Source organism: Enoplosus armatus, chromosome 22 (assembly GCF_043641665.1).
Source record: "Enoplosus armatus isolate fEnoArm2 chromosome 22, fEnoArm2.hap1, whole genome shotgun sequence".
Lineage (NCBI taxonomy): Eukaryota > Metazoa > Chordata > Actinopteri > Centrarchiformes > Enoplosidae > Enoplosus > Enoplosus armatus.
Genome location: NC_092201.1, coordinates 9062279 through 9075373, shown reverse-complemented (window position 1 = coordinate 9075373; position 13095 = coordinate 9062279). Strand labels below are relative to the sequence as shown.

General features: G+C 41.9%; 2 protein-coding genes across 2 annotated transcripts; both read right to left on the bottom strand.

Moving 5' to 3' along the window:
* Positions 1–3086: 3086 nt before the first annotated feature.
* LOC139305394 (uncharacterized) lies at positions 3087–6787 on the bottom strand. Its single transcript, XM_070929364.1, has 7 exons — positions 6772–6787; positions 6469–6671; positions 5902–5997; positions 5661–5771; positions 5341–5458; positions 4655–4891; positions 3087–4318 (listed from the first exon to the last, which is right to left on the bottom strand). Exons 1-7 carry the CDS (start codon positions 6785–6787, stop codon positions 3420–3422), a joined length of 1680 nt encoding a protein of 559 aa, XP_070785465.1. The 3' UTR covers positions 3087–3419.
* Positions 6788–7945: 1158 nt separating this feature from the next.
* LOC139305392 (zinc finger protein interacting with ribonucleoprotein K-like) lies at positions 7946–11091 on the bottom strand. Its single transcript, XM_070929363.1, has 6 exons — positions 10954–11091; positions 10677–10781; positions 10200–10310; positions 9825–9942; positions 9306–9623; positions 7946–9208 (listed from the first exon to the last, which is right to left on the bottom strand). Exons 1-6 carry the CDS (start codon positions 11089–11091, stop codon positions 8265–8267), a joined length of 1734 nt encoding a protein of 577 aa, XP_070785464.1. The 3' UTR covers positions 7946–8264.
* Positions 11092–13095: the final 2004 nt, after the last annotated feature.

Genomic DNA, 13095 nt, shown 5'->3' with positions numbered 1-13095 from the left:
CCAGTCTATACAGATGGGTGAATAATGAAAGGAAAAACCAACATACAGCGTCTCCACAACAGCTTCAAAGCCCCTGTTGCCTCCGAGTTCCCATCGAGTACAGTAAACGCAGCACACCATAGATGGCAGCTTCATTATATTTTGCAGTGAGACCCAGAAACCAAGCAGCACTCCTATACTGGAATACTACCAGGTCTTCTGTGTCTCAGTTGTAGTTTGTGGTAATTTGATGAACACAACTTTATTTAGGAAAAATGCACCACGTGAGCACATCATAAATTGTTTTCCTGAAAATGTTCAAATACCTCTAATACTAGTTAACGCATTAACATCTTCACACCCTGACAGCTTTAGATTGTGGTGTTGCTACATTTTTGTCAATGAAAGACTTAAGTAAGTGTTAGTGTATTATTGGAAGTTGTAGCAGAAGTTCCAGTGCTATTAGTACCAGCACTGATAAAAGTGACAATTTAAATGCCATCATGTCTTATTGACTTGACTAATAATGTTACAACCTGTATGGCTCTTACTCCTTGTAATGGTGCTAACAATCACCATTTTCACCACCATGAAAGCCTCTTTCAGCATATCAGGCAGGTATGTGCTTTTAGCTCCATCTCGTCTGTCTGTTATCACCTCTCATCAGCAGGCGAGGAGAAAGAGGTTGGGGGGGGGGGGCTCATCCGAGGCGAAGAGGGGAGCCAAAGGAGGCAGCATCCTTATCAAAGGCCTGGGTGCTGAGCCTCGGTTAAAAATAGAAACCGAGGGAGATTGGCATCGATTTCTGCAGGCGTTGACGGCCCGATTGACAGCAGCACCGCGGCGTCGGGCTGTTGAGCCATCGAGGGAATCCGCCAGACTGCCTATGATGAGATGAGATGGGAAGATAACTTCTGACAAGCCCTCCAAACGCCTCCCATCTCTAATCACCCCGTCTGCACACACACACACACAAACATGCACACACAGAGAAAAAGTAATTACCACATACATGCACGCGCAGTCACACACACTAAGACACACACACACACACACACTTGCTGCCCCCTGAGCAAGTAATGGGACTTTGGCTGGCTGAGCATCCACCTGTCCGGTGTCTCCTGCCAAGTCAAAGCTCATGTGCTCACACACATACAAAATACCTCTGGATGTCCCTCCACAGCCACCAGACACCGTCCTCAAGGGTTATCTCACTAAATTATCCTCCATCAGTAAATATGCCTAATATCCATGAGACGTCCCGAGCGGGGGTGTCAGTGACCTTTGTTTTACTGCTGTAAATGAACTCCACTAAGTGATTGCCGTTATTACACTGTCTGCTTTACTGCACTTTGATGTTATTCATCTCCCTGAAGTATTAGCAGTAATTCAGTTAAGCAAATGTGCTTGGCAGGCTAATGTCAATATTTCTGGGTTGTCTGTATGAAAAGAACATGTCTCTATATCATCAGAGGTGACTTTTTCCAAGCATCTCTGAAGGAAGACTTCAACAATTTCAGAAATTCACTTTCTAGCCGAGATACCGAGGAGATTGATACCACTCCCGTATTCGTCCATTTAATACAAAGCTGGAACCAGAAGCCGCTTAGCTTAGCTTAGCATAAAGACTGGAAAGAGCTAGCCTACCAATAGCTCTAAAGCTCAATAATAAACATGTTATATCTCCTTTGTTTAATACATACAAAAACCTAAATGTGAAAACATCTGTTCACCATTATACATACTTACCTTTGGACAGAGCCAGGCTGGTTTTCCTTTAAAATGATGTTAGAGTTTACAGTCAAGGAAAAATCTTAGGAATCTTAGGCGTTTTATTTCTCAAAATGCTTAAAATTCTGGTAGAGATATACTGTATCCTTCGTTCATTTATATTGGGGGCCTAAAGGTGATGAGATTTCAGTATACTGAGTCTAAAAAAGTGGAATCAGCCTAAGAAATCTCCAACATTCCCAGAACAAATACTGAGGACATGACTTCAGTTTCCTCAACATGAAATCAACAGGCTTCAACTGAGATCAAGATCCTACAAAGTCTTTCTATTGCGCTGAAGCTTATTTTGGACATACATTATTTACTGCACAGAAGAACATACAAATATACCAATTTCACATTTTAAGAAAATGCAAGCAATCACTGATTAAATGAATATCAACATCAACGACTACAAACGTTCAAGGAAAAAGATCAGTGAAGATGAAATCATGTCTGGGACATTTGTCACATGTAATCCTCTCTCACCCTTCCTCTCTCTGTCAACCGTAAAATTATCCAATAAAGCCAAAATAATCATCATTAAAAGCCAAAACTTTGACTTCTACTTATAATTAGGTGATTTGCAGCAATCTGCCACAAGGACTCAGTCAATCTGTCAGCATGATCCTCCTCCTGTTAGAACCGCCTCAGAGACAATTACTCTGGGCTCCTCCTAATTAGAAACTCATTGAAATTTATGAGTGCCTGCTATGAATTATTGAGCTCTGTTTCCTGAGAGGGATGCCATTAGGGAAGTTTAAGCAAGTGAATTTCTTAGAGGCCCCTTTGACGGTGTGTTTGTCCCACGTTTGGTTGGACTATAACAAGGTGTGTGTCTCCCTCTGGTGGTGAAAAGTTAAAAAATGTACATTGAAAGTGGTGACTGTAGAAGATGCAGTCAAAGGTGACATCTGCCAGGCTGTGTGACAAAAAAACAAATACCAAATATAAATAAGAGAAGCCATTTTTAGTTTGTTATGAAACTGAAATACCTGGTATGGATGTGTACACTTGTTACAGTGGCTCTATTTCCATCATTTTTGAGCTTCAACATTCAATTTTTAGTGATTTTGTAATATGAAGACACGCATCAACAGCTTGCCCTGACTAAGAAATGAACCGGACAAAAGACGGTGTAACAGATGCACCTTCATGTTGCATTTTTGGGAAAGCGTCTTGTGACAATAGAGACACTGGTGTGGTTTCTCTTCTGTGTATTTGCTTAGTGTTGTCACAGGAAGGACTGTCTATTGAATAAATGCCATCAGTCAGTCAGGATAACTCAACAGCTGATTTTAAGCCTGATAACAATGATTTTATTCAGCGACGTTCAAAGTTCACTAGAGAGTAAATCTCACAAGGCATCAAAACACATTCATATGAAACAAGACAATAAAATGTGACATTCCTTATTGGACAAAAAAAACAGCAATTATAGCAAAAATGATTACTGAACTCTGCATATGTGCAGTACCACTTTTAAACAACTGTATACAACGGTATGAATATTCAGATGTGCAATCCCAGTGTGCAATCAGTGTAGAGTGGATGGGGCAAAGGGTTGCTGGGTCTTCAGTGTGCAGACCTTGTAGACTTACAGGTGATGGGACTCTTGGGACGATGTGCACAATCCGAGGGGCTGCAAGCTTAACATTTATTTCCACATATCAGAGAGCAGATAAAGTATCGGGCCCACCCTGGAAAGATGCTTTAGCTTGTCTTGTCGTCTTGTGACTTTGCATATGTATTTTCAGGTTGTTTGATGAGTAAAATCTTTTGTCGCACGCAACACATTTAAAAGGTCTTTCTCCAGTGTGAATTCGATTGTGTTTAGCGAGTCCCGACTGGCAGCGGAAACACTTACCACACTGGGGGCAGGGAAACGGACGCTCGCCTGTGTGAATACGCTGATGGACTTTAAGCCTTTGCAGTGTGATGTATTTTTTTCCACAGTCTTTGCAGTGATATGGTCTTTCCCCTGTGTGCAGCCGTGAATGGATCAGAAAAGCGCCCGAGTTGGAAAAGGCTCTTCCGCAGTCGCTGCACAGGTACGGCCTCTCGCCTTTGTGCAATCTGATGTGCTGCGTCAGCGAGTACGGCTGGTCGAACTTCTTATCACAGAACTTACAGGCGTACGGACGTTCCCCAGTGTGAAGACGCAAATGAGTTTTCAGCACTTTCGGACATGGAAGGCCTTTGCCGCAGTAGGAACAAACGTACGGCTTCACTTTAGCGTGAGCCTGAAGGTGCTGCTCCAGACGACGCTTTGTCTGGAAAGTCTTCTCGCATTTGTCACAACGGTGCAGCTGCTTGAGTGTTGGGTGTTCAGTTTTTAGATGACGTCTTAACGTTAATGCTCTCCTAAAACTCTTACGGCACGTGGGACAGGTGAGGTTTTGAGTTTCCTCCCCATTGGAACACAAGTTCAGCTTTAACTCCCCAGCACTACATCTCTCCTGGACTCTGGTACCGTCCTCTGAGGTTTTCTCCAGGAGTGTCACTTGTGTCTCATAAACACCTGGTAGGGGACAATAGGTGCTTTGAGGGACTATGCTGCTGACATGATCTGCAGGCAAAAAACACAAAAAAGTGGTTACGTTTTATCTTTTAAGCATGTAAGTAGCATCTGATAATACAGGAAAATAGCTCTATATATCACTAAGGGCCTTTATATCATGGCCACTGAGCATTCTTGGGCAGGAAAACCGTATAACACCTCTGACGCAGGTGTTTGCTGCAGTTTTAAATGAATGGGCCAGTATTAAAATTTGGGTAAAGGCAAATTCCAATTGGCAACATTTCTATCACAGGATCTCTTCATGAACCTTAAGGTGCGGCCCCAAAGTAATTTGAAAATGAATAATAAATAATTCTACACATCTTGTAAATTAAGGACGCTCACCACCGCCACCTGTCACGCCAGCTTCTTCACATGGAGAGGAAGTGAGTGGTGTCAGCCCACTCTCCTGCAACTGCGAGTTTGATGGATCAGGCTCAGTGGAACTGTCGTCTGTCTCTTCATCGCCACTTACTCCACCTTTTCCATCTCTTCTACTATCAACATGATCTTCTGATGCCAGTGACGTCTGTTTAGATGCAAGTGTGGACAGAATAGTGTCCGACATGAAGGTGAATTCACCTAAAACAGAAGAAACTCATCTAAGAGATGGTCCTGATTGCCACTAATGGACACAAACAAATCAAATCATCACTCATCATTTTTGTGCATTGACTCTAAACGTATTCATCAGTGATTATAACAGATTAGATCAGAGGTAGATATTAGCCAAAGCATTAAGGGCGCCCTGTGGAGTTTTCTTGTGAACAAGCAAAAGTTGTGTTTACATTCAGGGTTACTCCCCAAAATGTGCATATGCATCCTTATGCAAGTGCATGAGACAAACAAAATGGGGACCCACTCATAGAAAAACTGCTCCACAGCACTACTAGAGGTCGAAAACTCCCCAGGGAACCTTTAAAAGAAAAACAGAATTTCAACAAAATCATCAGTAAGAAATACTACTGGGAGCAATCTTTGCATTATTACCATAGTCCTTTACAACATGTCAAATGTAAACAGGCCTTTACTTTTAGTCAACTTTTGTCGCTGCTTTTGATGCTGCAGAATCTTCCTCAGGTCGTCATGATCAGAGACAAACTGCTCAAACTGGAAGTCAAAGGAGGACAGGTCAAACACGGAGGACACCTGGAAAAGTGGAAAAGAGTGAAAGATGTTCAATGAAAAAAGTTCCCGTCCATTTTCAATTCAAACGTTCAGCTTCAACTTCGAAGACCACTCTTGACAGTGTGGGTCCATATTCACAACCTGTGTGGGCATAGAGATACTGGCAATAAACAGCAACACTTTGCCGACACCTGATGTGCTTGTTGCCAAATGACTTATTTACCTTTGAGAAACTTGGCACTGGGAGAAACTCTTCCATTCGGTAGAAGAACTCCCACACTAGGATCTGCAGCGCTGTATCAAAGCGGGCTCCATACAGTGCTGGGAACTCCTCCTTTGATAGGCAATATAGCATAAATACATGCCATTACATCCTTATTAAAGGAAATACATTACATACATGACGTAGATAAACAAATAGTTTCGGCACAGATGGGTACATAGCAAAAAATCACAGAACTCACCTGGAGAAATTTATCCTTTTCATATTTGTCACTGAGTAATGTCTGAACCAGCTCCACAAATGCAGACTTTGATATCTCCACCTCTCCATCTTGATCCTGCCACAAACCCCAAGAGAGGTTTATTTTCATAACCACTGTATATTATCAGTTTTCCATTCAAGTGTCCCCCTTGTCAAAACATGTGATATATGAATTCTGCATCTCTATCTAATAATAAAAACCTCTTCCTCCATGCAGTTTGTTGAACTCTTTTGGAAAATGTTGAGGTGTTCCTGGATAGCGTTACAGTCAATGGGATCCATCTTCTTTAGAAATTCCAAAATGATCTGAAAACACAAAAAAAGATTGCATTGATGTTGAAATGTGTGTTCAGTAGTGACAGATACACCCTTGTGTCATGTCAGTATACACACTACAATAATATACCAAATGAACAGACAATGTTTCATCAATCAGTTAAATGCCAACATGAAACCATGAATATCTTGGCTCAATTTATGAGTTTTCTCCACAGATAAAAGATATGTTCTTCCTTTTAAGTATAAATAGCCGTAATAGTTTCCTCACCCGAGCTCTCAGTCCCAGGATGAGCTGAGTCCTCTGCTTGTAGCTCAGAAGCTCTGGGACCATCTCTGTCACCAGTGTGATGAATTCAGCCAGTTTGTCATACTGGTCTACATTTCGCTCCAAGGCCAGCTGCCACATACAGGCTGACATCAACCTCAGTGGAGGAACCAGGAGGCGCAGGGACGACAGGGGGAGATGAGGATCTAACGGAAGATCCAGAGAGAGGTAAAACAAAAATCACCACGTATATAGCTATTCCCATTAGTATCCTGTAAGAAGAAGCATATGGATTCAAATACAGACCTCGATATCTGGCCATTTTTGAAGCGCGTAAGATAATTAGCTTACAGTTGCTAACTATTGCAGCTATGTGTAGCTATATGCAGCAGAGCTGAAAGTTACCCTCTAATCGTTAGGTTTATTTTGGGAGACTACTTATGCATAGGTAGATAATATTTTATTCTTTTGCCAAACGCATACACTGATTGAGGAAAGTGCAGCCTAACTGGCTTATGTTTTGAAGAACCTGTGTTCCGCTGCAGCAACAACATTGAAACCTCCGGTCCAAATCCTTCAAAACAAAATTGGCATCGCCACAAAATTTAAATTAGACACAAAAACTGCATGAATCCCGTCAAATTTCTCCTCCTGGCCGGTACCTAATCCCTTTACCATATGATAGTTTGTGTTTTCTTTTACTGGGTGCATACCAAATAACAGTACGTTGAGACAATGTTATTGAAATAATAATAGCCAATTTCTTCTGAAGGCACAAGCCGCATAACGGAAGACGTGTGGTTGCTATGGGAACGCAGATCATCAGACGGTTGCCAGTTTTCAAAATAAGATTTTAGCTCAAAAAGCTCATATACTGTCTTTCCAACCGTTGTAAAAAGCAGATGATTCATAAGAAAAGTGTGTAGCTCTGATGATTTGTTTGCCTCACTGTCATCTTCTGTGCAAACAGATATTTATATGGCTGGATTCTGCAGACAGGTTTCAGTGCAAAAACTCAAATGTACTCATATATATGTGTTTATTTTTATTTTTTTCCCTAACTGTCCATCTATCCACTCTCTCATCCAGTAGATGGAACAGTTTGTCGAAGGTTTATGAATTCTGACACATCTGTGTGTGAAATCTATTCAATTCCTAAACTGAAGTAAAATAAAGCAGTGTGTATAATCTTTGGTACACACATTCAATAGGTTCATATACAGTGAACTGCCCTTTGGACAGTTCATCATAATTAATATTCGGCACAAATAAAGGAGTTAATCTTTATTCACTGATTTTAACCCTCTGTCCAATAAATGGACCAGGACAATACATAAGCCTATCTTATCTCCTTGGAGATATATCAGTATCGGCACATGTAAGCCGATAAATAACAAGAAATTGAAAAAGTTTTGAAACAGTGCCACCATTCTATAATTTGTCCACCAAGTTTATTTTTCAGCTGTAAAATGTCCTGCCCAGCACATTTCTTGGTCACAATTGTTAAAAAAAAGTTAATTTAACCTTTAACTCGAAACATAACACTAACATCAAGTCTTTAACCAACCTAAGCTAATCCTTAACATTATAGTCCCTTAAAACATGAGGTGCATTTATATACACATATACATGTAAGATTTGAGTGTTCCAAGTCCATATTTAAATATAACGTACACATTAGTGATTTACACATGTGAAGATGCACCGAAACAGCTCGTCCTGACATGGAGAACCAGGCTTTCCTCTCATAACTTAAGATACAGCGCACATGCTAACAACTTGTCTCAAACAACAGTATGCTAGATGTTCTTGTGGACTTTGAGATGTATTTTCATGTTGGATTTCTGGGAAAACGTCTTGTGGCACGTTAAACACTGGTGAGGTTTCTCTCCTGTGTGCGTCCTCATGTGTTTCTTCAGTCCCGAACTACTGTGGAACGATTTGTCACATTGTGAGCAGGAATACGGCCTCTCTCCTGTGTGGAATCTCCGATGTACTGTCAATTGCACAGCCGTGGCGAAACCTTTTCCACAGGATTCGCACTGATAAGGCCGCTCCCCTGTGTGAGTGCGTGAATGCACAAGCAAGGCCCCAGAACTACTGAAGGACATCCCACATGTGCTGCACAGGTACGGCTTCTCCTTCTTATGCATCCTGAGGTGCACGGTGCGCGGATACAACTGTGTGAATTTCTTGTCGCAAAAAGTACAGGCATACGGGCGCTCACCAGTGTGAATGCGCACGTGGGACTTCAAGACCGCATTTGTCAGGAACTTCTTGTCGCAGTACGAGCAGGCAAATGGCCTCTCCCCACTGTGATGTCGAAGATGAACTGTAAGCAAAGCCTGAGAGCTAAATCTCTTCTCACAGAGGCTGCAAGCGAAGGACAGGACTTTAGGTTTAGAGTGAATAAGGGAATGCTGATTCAGGTCTTTCTGACTTTTATATGCCTTGTCGCACTGACTGCACTTGAATGGTCGCAACGAAGAGTGAACAACATGATGCTTTTTCAAGGAGGAACGAGATGCGAAAGTCTTGCCACACTCCAGGCAGGTGTTTTCATTGGCTCCTCTGGAGTTCTCCCTGAATGGAAGAGAGACGACGGCTCTGCCCCCTGTCGAGGACTGGATCCCGCTCTCTTCTGATGGCCCCTCGTTTCTACTCACATCCAGACGATCCTTCGCTCCTTCCACTGAGCCTTCTGAGCGTCTGGGTGGCTGGAAGGCGGCTTCACCAGCTGTTTCTGCCAACAGGAAACAAGAGAATTAGTGATGAATTCACTCCTGAAAATATTTTTTCAGATTATCCAGAGAAGCATGAACAATGCAACAGATGCTCACCATCGTCACCTGAGGCACCAGCTTCTTCAGAACATGGAGAGGAAGTGAGTGGCGACAGCCCATACTCTTGCAGCCGAGAGTTTTGATTCATTTCAATGGAGCTGTCATCAGTCTCTTCGTCATCCTCACAAATGTTGTCTTGCTTCAGTGTCTTCTGTTCTGACTTTTCTTGATTTCTTTCCTGTGGTTTCCAAGTGTCTTGTTTGCCGTCTACACCTCCCACGTCCATTTTTTGATCGATCTGATCTTCAGATGCCACTGAAGTCTGTTTAGATGCCAGCGTGGAGAGGATAGTGTCTGACATGAAGGTGAATTCGCCTGAGAAACAGAGATAACAGTCATGTTAGAGGTGAAAATTCCATGTTCAAAGGCAGTAGACTGGTGCTGGTTGTCAGGCAGGAATGCAGCACTACCAGCACCAGAATAAATGCATATCACAGAGAATTTCAGTACAGAATACTGGAAATATTACATGGTGAGTGGGGAGAAACAGAATACCAAATATTAACAGATTATTACTTTTAGTCAATTTTTGCCGCTCCTGTTGGTGCTGCAAAATCTTCTTCAGATCTTCAGGGTCAGAGACAAACTGCTCAAACTCATAGTCGAGGGAAGAAATGTCAAACATGGAGAGTACCTGGAAAAGAAGAGTGCGGGGATTTTAAACTTTAAACTTAAATAGCAGTTTCTCCAGAGATGTCACAATGACTTGTGAAAGAAAGCCATTTTAGCCCCTGCAGTTCTGTGATTTGGAAACATTTCTAGTCTTTTAGGGATTACTACACAGCAGGAACAATAACAACGATGGCTAATTACCTAGACATAATATATCAGACAGCATTTAGGGATTGAGTGGATGGAAGGTCAGCTGGACATCTTCACCCTGCTGCATACCTGTGAAAAACTTGGTACTGGGAGGAACTCTTCCAGTCGGTAGAAGAATTCCCACACCAGGATCTGCAGCGCTGTATCAAATCGAGCTCCATACTGTACTGAGAAGACCTCCTTTGACAGGAAGAAAAATATATACAGATTATACACATAGACAAATAAGGTAGGCATATATTAATGGCTTTAACCACTGAAAAACCTAAAGAATGTTGGGGTAAAACTCACCTGGAAAAAGATTTCTTTTTCAGATTGGTCTCTAAGCAATGTTTGAACAAGCTCCACAAATGCTGACTTTGAAATCTCCACTTCTCCAACTTGGTCCTGCCATGAAGCCCAGGAGAAGTTTATTTATATGAATTAATCATCCATCATTCAGACGTCTCTCCTACTTAAACTAAACAGTTTATTAATTTCTGCATCTACATCTCATAGTGAATTACATCTAAAGCTACTTAGACATCTGCCGTTAACATTGCCTACCTCTTCATGCATGCTGTTTGTTGTCCTCTGTTGGAAACTGGTAAGATGATCCTGGATAGATTCACAGTCAACCTTATCCATCCTCTTTAAGAATTCAAGGATGAGCTGAAAAACACAAAGTGAAACATTTATGCTTAACTTTCAAAATAAAACTAATGTTACATCATTTTGACAGACTAGACAATGGCTGCATTATTCTTGTGTTAAAGGCGTAAAGGAACGATAAAGGAACAGGTAAAGATGCCCACAAATAGTCTTAAAACCCACATTCACTCACCCGCGCTCTCAGTCCGAGGATTAGCTGAGTCTTCTGTTTGTAATTCAGAAGCTCTGGGACCATCTCTGTCACCAATGTGATGAATTTGGCCAGTTTTTCATACTGGTCTACATTTCGCTCCTGGGCCACCTGCCACATACAGGCTGACATCAACCTCAGTGGAGGAACCAGGAGGTGCAGGGACGACAGAGGGAGATGAGGATCTAACAGAAGATGAAAGCAGTGAAAAACATAAACACCACATTATTCATTTGTACAATCTCAAAAATGCATGTATTCAAATGCACAATATAATATGCATCGCACAGCAAGATCTTCTTATTCTTTCATTTGATGGTGACTTGTAATCAATGACTTTGTTGCGGCTAGAACTCGCTAGAACCAGAAACGGTTTTAAACATTTGCTAGAACTGCGGGGGACTGTCCGGCTATACAGGGCGACGTTTCTCGGATTAATGGGTAACATTTAGTTTCAAGTCCACACTCCGAAGCAGAAGGTGGCGGTAATTAACCCACTACGTTGGCTCTAACGTTAAATGCTGTATTTTCCTGACCAACAGGGGGCACTGTTTGTTAGAGGAGGCCGCTTTAGTTCAACAACCCCAACATCTCTCTGAACTTAGCGGTATAGTTCGACCGAATTTAGCTCTATTGCGGCCAAGCGGAACTACTAAGAACCGTTTAACGCTACTAAATGTAAAATCTCTCTCAAATAAGTAGTAACAAGCATACCCGGTATAGATACAGACCTGGACTTTCTGCCATTGCAGGAGCGCGTTAGCTAGCTTAGCTTTGCTAACTGTTGTAGCCAGTTAACGCTATTTAGTTAATAGCAGAGTTGAGAGCTCGTAAGTCAACTTGACCGTTTTATTTCAGAAGACTTCCTACACATTCCTCCCAAATGTTTTGAGGATAGTGTAGCCTAGCTAACGTTTTAGGTAAAAAGAAAAAAAAACATGAGTCGTTAGCTAGCAGTTCCGGTTCCCTGTTTTCAAAATAAGAGGCCAACTCATCAAAAGTCTCGTTTTGCTGATTTGAAGAGAATGAACAGCAGGGGATTGCCTGGCAAGTAGATACTTACGTTTTTGACACACAACCTACCTTTATATATGTACATATATGTATAAACACACAGATCACTGACAGACTAAAGGTAAAACATACAATGTGTTGTCGAATTAGCAAGAGGACATCTGACAGCTGCTGAGGAAAACATATATCTTCCAATAAATTAGCCTACATCCTCCTCTAAAAACAAATGATCAAATAAAAATATTAAATGTATTTATCCACTTTGAAAAAGGCAATTCTGCATAACTAGTACTTATGAATAGATGGTGGTGATGGAGAGCACTGTACCAATTCTCCAGTGTTCAGTTGCGCTCAGATCTGGTGAATGTGAAGGCCATAGCATTTTAATACTCATCAAATAATTTGGTAACTTGTGCAGGCTAGTTATTACCACTGCAATAAACATTAGCATCTCTGCTCAAACTCAAAGGCACTCCCACAGTTTAATGACAAAAGTTTGCAGACAGGGAATGCTTTGATGGATCACTTTCTTACACTCATGTAATCTTAGTGCATTAGTGAGAGAGGTGAAAAGTTCAGAATTGCTCCTCCATGTTCAAAAAGTAATCCCCCTCAAGTAACAAAGTCTCACAAACAACCAAGGACCCCAAGGGACCAAAAAGGCAGTCTCAAAGAGAAACCAAGCAGAGTGCGTCAGCCCTGAGCCTCTGTTCTGCTCTTCCTTTTATAACCTTTGCCCCCTGTTCTCGGGGGTCGGAGATCCATAAAAGGTCTTCCTCTGCACAAACACCTTCGCTATTGGGTAAAAACACATAAGATCACAAAAATACATTTTCCATACGTTAACAAAGCTCGCTTCAACTTCCGTGTTTAATGAGGCGCCTGCAGGCACCTAAGCAACCGTGCATTTGTGGTTTTTCACTGCAAGCGTAGGGTGTCCAACAGGTGCAGAAACCACAGGCGGTAAAGGCGTGAAGTCTGGCCCCGTATTGGGGGGACAGGTCACCCAAAGTACATCTTGACCTGAACTGTGAAACTTAATTGGAACTGTTGAACTTAATTTGAACTGTTACTTTGATGGGGGGGGGGTATGACTCGGACACAACACAG

Excerpts from the sequence above, each read along its gene's own strand:
- LOC139305394 (XM_070929364.1), bottom strand. Across the intron at positions 5,459-5,660 it reads CAGTGCCAAGTTTCTCAAAG|GTGTCCTCCGTGTTTGACCT; the intron begins GTAAATAAGTCA and ends CCACTTTTCCAG. Across the intron at positions 4,892-5,340 it reads GCGACAAAAGTTGACTAAAA|GTGAATTCACCTTCATGTCG; the intron begins GTAAAGGCCTGT and ends CTTCTGTTTTAG.
- LOC139305392 (XM_070929363.1), bottom strand. The coding sequence starts at position 11,091 with ATGTGGCAGGTGGCCCAGGAGCGAAATGTAGACCAGTATGAAAAACTG. Across the intron at positions 10,782-10,953 it reads TCCTCGGACTGAGAGCGCGG|CTCATCCTTGAATTCTTAAA; the intron begins GTGAGTGAATGT and ends TGTGTTTTTCAG. Across the intron at positions 9,209-9,305 it reads TGGTGCCTCAGGTGACGATG|AAACAGCTGGTGAAGCCGCC; the intron begins GTGAGCATCTGT and ends TCCTGTTGGCAG.